This window comes from Camelina sativa, chromosome 14 (assembly GCF_000633955.1).
Source record: "Camelina sativa cultivar DH55 chromosome 14, Cs, whole genome shotgun sequence".
NCBI classification, from domain to species: domain Eukaryota; kingdom Viridiplantae; phylum Streptophyta; class Magnoliopsida; order Brassicales; family Brassicaceae; genus Camelina; species Camelina sativa.
In genome coordinates this window covers 22,365,989-22,375,518 of record NC_025698.1, presented here as the reverse complement: position 1 = coordinate 22,375,518, position 9,530 = coordinate 22,365,989, and the positions used below count along the sequence as shown (strand labels likewise).

Below are 9,530 nucleotides of genomic sequence, written 5' to 3'. Positions count from 1 at the left end.
TGCTGAGAAATTTGTCTTTCCCATTCTCCATTCTTGAATCTTTAACATGATCGTCAAATGTACACCTCCCAAAATTGAAAGGAACGGAATCAATATGCAAAATGAAAAATATCTTTCTGAAATGCAGGTAAAAGTCAAAGTTTCTTATAATAAATCAACCTCAGTTCTAAGTAGAGAGAGCAGCTAACCTTCGACTATACTCAAACATTCCAGGTAATCGAGATTCTGTGGCTAAGAATTCCTCGATGCTCATTGAAAATGGTTTCACAAGGTATCCAAGATCAGGTCGTAACTTGACAGGAAACTTCTTTTCATTGTAATGCAAGGTTAACCTCATGGGAAGCAAGTGGTGATGAAACCGAACCTGGATAAGCCTCTTTGCACTCTGACGTGGTTCAAGGCAACTGATTTCCTCAAGTGTTGGCACATTGTTGTAAGATGATGCACTGCAGGGTTTACGAATAGGTAAATGAGATAATTAAGAGAAATTAAAGATAATCTACCAAAACTAATTCCTTGCAGGATTAAGGATGAGAACTTGTGTGAGATATATATATATATATATATCATTAAGTTAGGTACAGTTTATGTAAGGGTAAGTGATATATGGATTAGGCAAAAAGCATGCTAATTAAATCAATTCGAATAGAGGAATCAAACTCACTTTGCTTTACCAACCAAAGTCTGTTCAGAAGAGTCTGCTACCTTCATTGATTCTTCATCTTCCAGGGTCTAAGAGACTATAGCTTTTCGGCTTCACTCGGCTTCCCATATCACCAATGGATATCTTCGCATAAGAGCTCTGATTACTATTTACTGCAGATGGAGTTTGATTTGATGTACTAGGCTGATCATCTAACCACAAATCCAGGGCCCTTTTGGACCTTAGTTCTTCCTGGTCAGCGGAATCATAAGTATCTGAAATTTGAATTAAAGGAGCAGCTGGATCACTGGCATCATTAGATACCGTTCTTCCATTATTGTCACTGCTGAGATCTGAACCAACAGAAGATTCAGAGTCATAATCAGAGGAACCATCCTCATCCCCTCCTGAGATTCCTGAGATCCATCCAAATCAGCTCCGGCCTCCCTTTGTCTATCTAAATCTGACAGCTGGTCATGTTCCAAACACAAAACTACAAGGCTTCGGAAGAGGTTCATATCCATCCAGGGGCTGCATGAAGAACTATCTGTGACAGAGATCCAGGGAGATAAAAACGATCGTTTAGAGCTAGCGGTGTAAAAGGTTTCAGTTTGCTCCCAAATACATGCATAGCAATATGTTCTTGTGATGCAACACTGTCTTCTGTGGGCTCATGAGAAGCTAATTTGCATGATAGCAGCTTCTTGAGGAAACGAGTTCGATCCCGAATGTCATAGCTTAAGTCACATTCGCCAAATTCAAGCATATAAACCATAATCCATTTCAACATCTGAAAGTCGTCAACCTTTGCACTTTTATTAGAACCTGCAATTACAAAGGCGATTGAAACCCTAATCTCATATCCTTTTCATGGAAACAATTTCTCAAAACCCCTCAATGGTAAAAAGACAATATTACCTTTAATGAAGGTTGTTTTCAGCTGTTTTATGTTAAATATAATTAAACCAGTAAATGTTCGGCGAAAAACACAGTATTAAGAATCTATATTAAATATTTTCTTAAATATAATTATCTAGAAGCAACGCCCCCAGCTATACCTTAGCCGTAGTATTAAGAATCTGTAGTTTTGTCTCTGATGCCTCTGATTTAAAGCTCCATGCAAGGTACTTGGTTAATGTGGTCAGCATCCTAGGAATTATAGGACCCAAAGAGCAGTAAATCCCTACCATCCAAATAATAGTTGCACGAGCAGCAGCTACCTTTATTGAATTCAGACTAGGAAACAGCTGAATTATCACCTTCAAACAACCAAAATGAAAAAAAAAAAAATCAATACATCATTGAAATTATGTACAAAAGAGTTATTTGAGATCATTGCAGTGGGTTCTAAGCATGTTTTTAAAACTGGTAAGACGCAGATGCTCAAACAGTAAATGAGATGTGTATACTTTATCATGACTATCGGGATCTCGCTCTATGATAGTTTGAATCGACATTACGGCTTGCACCAGGACTCCTGCTTCTCCATCTCGCCAGCAAAAGATTCTGTAACATTGTGAGAGCTACTTCAACCGAACTGCCAAATAGGTCAACCAATGAGTACAAGTAAATGAAGCATAACTGACCTTGTCGAACTAGTGCTAACAATCCATCAAAGACATGTAGTTGGAATTGTTGGCAGTCTCTTCGCACACAAACCAATTGCTGCAATTGTATCAGCTGCAAATCTTCTGTCCGGATCTTTAATATAATCCTGGAAAAAGCTCATGGTTAACAATAACACTTTACGACGTGCTTATTTATAATACTGGAAAATTACATGATCATACAAACTTTCCAGAATGAACCAAAATACTTTGATTGTCGATTAAGGATAAAGTAGTACCTCAAACTCTCTCAAAATTGAAGTGATAGATGAAGCGTTAGCAATAAGAGAAAGCATCTCCAGCTTATGTGCTTTAACTTGATATGCATCGGAGGAACAAATAAAGAAATTTTCAAAGTATGGAGCAAAGAGAGAAGGTGCTGCTTTGGCGAAAACTAGGATATTGCAGAGGACCTGCCACGAATATGAATAAAACAATAGTTGATCGATAGCAATCAATGCTTCACTTGGACGCCTACATAAACCAATAGAAAGCTACTATATACGTAAGATACACAAACAAAAAAAAGTAAAACACAGCAAATCACTAATTTGAGTCTTTACATATTGAAGCAAATACAAGTAAACTAGCTTCTTCACTTCCGATGACTGACTGTGACGCAACGTTCTTCACCACCTGCCATTAAAAATTCGTCCCAAACAATGTTTTTAAATCGGAGCTAGAGATAGATCTCACAGGTTCAATTCAACTGATATTGAAAACAGAAGGATCAAAACCAAATAAGGGAAAAACACCTGAGGGAAGAAATTGGAAACATCAAAGCCCTGAGCGATAAGAGCAAGGAGACGTTTAAGAGCTTCACATTTCTCGGATTCGAACTTGCTATCTAATAGTGGAGCAATGCTGACATCCTCTGGATCATCATATAGATGAGCGTCAGTGCCGCCGATCCGGAGCACCACAGCTGAAGCCTTGCTCAGAGTCTCCGACGTCGAACCAAACTGATTGAACATTTGAAGTTTCCGATCAAATCACAGAGAAGAAAAAAAAGTTCAGCTAGTAAGACGATGAAACGAACTTTTCAGAAGAGAAGCCTTGTGTTTGGATGATTGAATAGCCTTTGTTCACAGTCTGGATTAGTTTAACCCGTATCGATTAACCGGATGTTATTGAGCAAGATCGTAAACCGGTTTTATAACCCGAATAAAGCCCGTTAAGAGTGGGCTAATTGTTAAACCCTAAACCCATCTTATATATATATATACGCTTAAGTCACCTTCTTCTTCTTCTTCTTCTTCTTCTTCTTCTTCATCGTTCGTTGTACTTGTTCTGATAAAAGTTTCTTCTTTACTTTCCCGGAAAACTGGATCTTGATTTGTTTTTTTTTGAAACATATTCGCTGAAATTTTAAAAATTTATGGGGCGATGATTAAAAATAGAGAGAGGCTTGAGAGGGGAGTGTGAACAAAACTCTCATGGGATGGAGATAAAAAAAAACCCAAATCGAAATCGATGGAGAAATACATTTTATTATAATGTTTATTTTTTCCCTTTTTTGATTTAGGGTTCTTTTTTAATTCATCCCTTACCCTCGATGACGGTCCTTCCAATCTTTACACTTGATATGAGCCCTTTTTTTTTTTTTTTACTATATTATACTTTCGTTTCCCTTTAATTGTTGTCTTGTGTTGGATTTGATCTTCTTACACTGATTCTGTTCAGGTTGAAAAATAATAAGTAGAACTTCAAACAAGATCCCATGTATTGACGTGGACAAAGGACAATGTTGGTGATCAAAACGAAATATCCAGATAACAAGATACATATAATAGATCAATATTGAAAGACATTATCCTCCTATGGCATTGTTTTTAGTTCAAGGCAAAACTGTAACACCAGTTCGATCTGATTTTTTAAGTAAACTGAAAGAAGCACATAACTGAGTTTATCATCAAATCAATATGGTTAGTTACAAAACGATTTGAACTATTTGATTCAACCAAAAGCAAAATATATGTTGTCTACAAACATTATTTTGACATGTTTATATGACACAATCACTCTGTTGGACAAGGATAAGAATAAAGAGTTTTTGGGGGAACTTATTAATTAGAATCCTTGCGTTTTCTTCCGAGTATTGAAGCTCTCTCTAATCTACGCCCACCTGTTTTCCACTTCTTGAAAGCTGTCGATGACAGGTGAGCTGCTTCGTACACTTTCAAAAGTTCACATAAACGAAAAAAAAACAAAAGATTGTTAATGTTACAAGCTTTATTATAGTTTTAGATGGTTAAAAAACGATCAAGGCTTACAGTTTGTTTCTTCTTTTGTTAAAAACGACAAGTACTTGGAAGCTGTTATATGAGCTGCTGTGTATACTTTTGTCAGTGCCTCCTTGTATCTGATCTTAAACGCAGTCGATAGCAAGATCCCAAGTGTTCTATCTGTAACCCTGTTTAGACCAAAAACCAGAATGATTACCACAGCAAAGCGTTTTTACTTTCATCCACACAATGTAACTAATCTGGTTTTCATCTACTTCACAAATTAGACAAACTTGATTGATATAATCATCCCTGATTCACAATTTAATCTTGCTACCAGAGCTATATTTCTCAAGGATTATACAGCAAATTGACACCAAAAAACAATCCGGCTTTTGTTCTGACAACATAAAAAAATGAGGGGGAGGCAAGTGGACAGAGTCTTAAAAAGGAACTCACAGTGGCTCTAACTTGCATCCGAATTCATAAAAGTATGGACAGCGAGATCTAAGATCGACGTATGCTGCATCAGCCTGAACTTGAAGCCTCGTCCTGCATAAAATATATAAAGCCATGAAAAAGACTACAACAGGGCGGAAGAAAACAAACTGCTTAGAGGAAACTATCTGAAATGTTAACCAATTCATGGAGCAAAGAGAACCAACCACTAAGAAAAGAAGGAAAAGAGATAATCAAATTGACAGACAAGCTAAATTATTCGAAATCGACGCACTCCATTCTTGAAGACACACAATCCAAACATGACACAGTTAAGCTATAGAAAATGATTACTTTTGGTCAAAACAGGCAGGAAGGTTAATGGACACAGCTTGTCTGAGCTGCAACTCATGAGCAAGCCAGAACGGAACTTCAACTTTGGAACCTTGTTCAGCCTGTGAAACAAGGCAAAGAAAATTGTACTAGTCAGAAAAAACATCTTAGAAAAGCAAATATGAAGATATAGCCACAAGCAATGAGAATACTACTGACACAGTTAGTTTCTGCACTTGGATCAATAGTCACTCCATTTGCTGTTTTATGGAATAAAACCGGTACATACTGCAACAAGGTAGTAAAAGTAACAAATCGAGATCAGATTCCTAATTTGACAAGAGAGCCACAAGCAAAATCTATATCTATTATAATGGAGAAGAAAGGTGAACGAACCTCTTCTTCAACAAGTATGTCGTCAATATCATAGTACTTTGACTTTCTCTAACGCAGGTTCCACACCAGTTTTATATCAGTGTTGGTTGGATCAATCTGAAACGCAAGGAATATCATATCAGTGTTGCAACACCATAACACATCAAGTAAGTAGACATAACATCATATCAAAAGCATTAACATAAACAACAACTACGGCTCTATCATATCATATAATGAAGCTTAACGAATCTACCAAATACTATAATTGATGATTTGAGTGAATAATGTTACACAAAGAATCACATGTGTAAACATGAGTAGCATTAAACATAGTCAAAGATGCAGAATATTTTTACAAGTTAAGAGAACTACTATACATTTTATTCAGCTTCAACAGTAAGAAGTGAACCACGAAAGTAACAAACAACAAGGTGATTACGACAAATGGGGGGTTGCATTACGACAAACCTGACAGATCTCAGACATAAGTTTATCTAGAAATTAGATATAAACAAACACAGAAAACCTCATAACATCAAAGAACTTCAATCTTTGCTTCACCAACATCAAATCAATTTCTATCACAGCTTTAGAGACTAAAAACAGTTGAAGAGACACACACACTAACCAGATAAAGCACTAAACCAAACACTTAAAACGTTTATAATAAAAGTATCATTGATACTGTATCAAACCCGATCAAAGACTTCAAAGTATCAAACCTCACCAACAAAACTCAGAAGCTAAAAAGTACATAAACGAATGACCAGTAAAAAAATGACCCATAAGCAACATCACATAAGATTCGATAGAGCTTCCCGTTCCCGTATATGAGACCCAACCCGAAAGCCAAAGCCGATAGAGCTTCGGGATCTAATTCGATGTGTTAAACTCAGACCTAATTCGATGATACACAAAATAAAAGACTCGATTGATTGATCGAGAAATTGATCGGAGAGACAGAGAGAGATTCATTGTCAAAAATCTAATTTTTCCCCAAATTTTAATAACTCCTATATTTTTAGAAAGTTGGGCATGCCCATTGTCCACACGGTGTTACCCATTTGGTGGGTAAAATTTGGTCTTTGGACCAATTGGACTATTTGATTATTAGTCCAAACAAACGTGTCGGCCAGTTTATATTTGGATTGGATAAACTCACAGACAGCCCACCCAATTAACAGCTACACACCCCGATACTCTGAAATTAGATTATTAAAATAAATCATAAGACTCTCAGAAACCAAACTCAAAATATATAGTAAATCTAGAAACTTTAAAAAAATATAATAAAATATATTATATTAATGCAGAAGTCGAAACGTTCCACATTCAATCTTAGACACAGATTACCGTTTTACCATTAATAAAAAGTACCTGACGTTGAAATACTTTGTCCCTACACGTAAATTTACCTATTTTTCACATTAAAAATAAATAAAAAAAATCGACAGAAATAATCTAATTACATAAAAAATCATTTGCAAAACTAGAATTTGCTAAATTAATCCCTAAATTTTTCGGAAAACTCTCTTTAACGATTTATTGGACAGTACATGACGAAAATATAACATGCACAAAACGAATTTGTTATAGTTAATGGGCTTATATTGTTTAAAGATCGACGTTAATATAAATTAGTTGATTGATTTCTGCAGAGAAAAGGTCCGATAACAATACACCTCCTTACTGTAAACCCTACAAACCTAGAAACCCTAAAATTTACAGCTATAAATACAATGATATCGTATGCATTCACCATAACCTTTTAAAAAAACACTCTTCTATTGAATCTTAAAAATTCTTTTATCATGTTTTCAAATTTATATTAGTATTCCGATTTTGCTGTTTTTTATGATTCATCGACTGATCCTTTTTATTTTCCGGTTCGTATAGTGGTTTTTTGGAAAGCAAGATCCACAAATCATGAAGTTTTGGTAGTTGTTGGTTCATCCTTTAATAAATGTATAATATTGAGCTTTTTTTGGTTGAGTTTTGATATATAATTCTTTCATGTTCTCAAATTTATAATTGTATTATGATCATGTTGTTTTAATGATTCACCGACTGATCCTATTTGTTTTACTGATCATGCAGTGGTTTCTTGGGAAGCAAGATTCACAAATCATAAAACTTTGGTTGTTGTTGGTTTACCTTTTAAAAAATGTATAATATTGTGCTATTTTGGTTGATGTTTTACTAGAGGTGTCAAAATGTTTAACTCAACTCAGTTCAACTCATTACCTAATGAGTTTAGATTAAATAAGTTCATAGGTTGACCCAGCTCATTAATCTAAATGAGTTGGGTCAACCTATGAACTCATTGAATCTAATTAGTTAAATGGTTAAATGGTTTTTTTTTTTTTTTTTTTTTTTTTTTTTTTTTTTTTTTTTTTTTTTTTGTCAAACAAGCTTTCATTAACTTAAAACCTCAAAGAGGAGAATTCATACAAGGTAAACTTAGAGAGTTACAAATTTAACAAGGTTAAAAACATAGATAGATAATGGCTCCATGAGTTTTCCAAGAAAGTGCAAGTCATTGGGAGGCTAGCAAAACTTGAAAGATCTGTTGGGACCATGGTGAAAACGCCTTTGGAGACATGTTCCACGGCTTCCTTGATCATCAAGTGATCGATATTGGCTCTTACAAAATATCCATCGGAGCGTTGACAAATGTGGTACAACGGGGACTTGAAGGATGGGGTTCTTGCCAACAAGAGGGTATTCATGACCAATTGGTCAAGGATTGATACATATTCTGGTTCAAACCTCATGACACTAGTTGAAGCTACTGGGAGTTGTAAATAAGATATACAAGATCGTAACAAAGCAGGTGGGTCCTCCCTCACATGAAGCTCTCGGTCATGGAGGTTAAGGAGTCCCACACAAAGTTTGTCGCTGATATAGCATTGTGGAAGAGAGACAAACTTGGGCTTACATCCTAAAGGCAGTTGATTGGGATTGAAAGACAAGGTTGTTCTATGGTTGAACCTAGGAGGAGTCAAGCGAGGACGTAACAGAACAGGTGGGTCCTCCCTCACATGAAGCTCAAAGCCATGGAGGTTAAGGAGTCCCACACAAAGCTTGTAGTCGGCCATGCATTGGGGCACTAAAATAAACACTAGGTTAACTCCAAGAAACAGGTGGTATTGGTACATTTTGGGGGTTTCAATGTGCTTTTGAAACAAGCTATCCGACTGATATTGATTCAGGTGTGTATCAAAAAATCCTATAGACACTTTTGCACAACTATTAAGGTGTTTGCGGCCACCCAAAATAGAGGCAGAGTAATCTAACAGGGTTGGGTTTGATAGTCTTCTAGAGGGTCTAAATAACTTCAACATCAGACATGTAACAAAGCCTAGCCGAGAAGCTCTATCTACCAGGGTTCGAGAATGAGAATTGGGTTCAAACTTGGATCGAGGAGGCAGAGGATAATTAGGTAAGGAACTGCAATGGAATTGATACTCGACTTGGTTTTGTCCAACATCAAGAATGGGAGGAAGTAAACTTGGATGGCTTGTGAAATCCATCTTCATCGCATAGAGCGACATATCAAAATAGAGTAGAAGCAATGCACAAACTATGGGATCCAGATCTGCAGGAGGCGGGGAAGGGAAAGTCTCCCGGGTGAAAGCTTTTACCGACACAATCTCGCTCAGTTCCGGTGTCAAAACAGAGCTCTCTTCCAACCTCAACCAAGTAGAACACTTGGTGAGGGGGTATGAACCCAAGGGGAAGGGAGGTGAGGGGATTGAATTCAAGGGAGACCGGTAAAAGATACGGAAAGCAAGGCACACAAGGAGCCCTGAGGACTCAGATTTATCACCGAAAGGCTGGGGTATCAAGAGAATCACCTCGGCAAGACAACCCACCGATTGAGCTGAGGTGGGGGGGGGGGGAAGG

The 9,530-nt window shown here is 36.7% G+C and overlaps 2 protein-coding genes and 1 pseudogene across 2 annotated transcripts in view; all 3 read right to left on the bottom strand.

The window, feature by feature from the left end:
* Positions 1-711, bottom strand: part of LOC109125150 (AP3-complex subunit beta-A-like) — a 1,426-nt gene extending 715 nt beyond the window's left edge. Inside the window, exons 1-3 of the mRNA XM_019235572.1 lie at positions 665-711; positions 189-446; positions 10-65 (exon numbers count right to left, since the gene is read on the bottom strand). Coding sequence (XP_019091117.1) covers positions 10-65; positions 189-446; positions 665-711 — 361 coding nt within the window. The remainder of the gene's footprint in view (positions 1-9; positions 66-188; positions 447-664) is intronic.
* The window catches only part of LOC104742174, a 4,044-nt pseudogene extending 665 nt beyond the window's left edge, over positions 1-3,379 (bottom strand).
* Positions 4,140-6,110, bottom strand: LOC104743879 (DNA replication complex GINS protein PSF3-like). Its single transcript, XM_010464915.1, has 7 exons — positions 6,093-6,110; positions 5,643-5,690; positions 5,466-5,534; positions 5,268-5,368; positions 4,935-5,027; positions 4,524-4,663; positions 4,140-4,426 (listed from the first exon to the last, which is right to left on the bottom strand). Exons 1-7 carry the CDS (start codon positions 6,108-6,110, stop codon positions 4,317-4,319), a joined length of 579 nt encoding a protein of 192 aa, XP_010463217.1. The 3' UTR covers positions 4,140-4,316.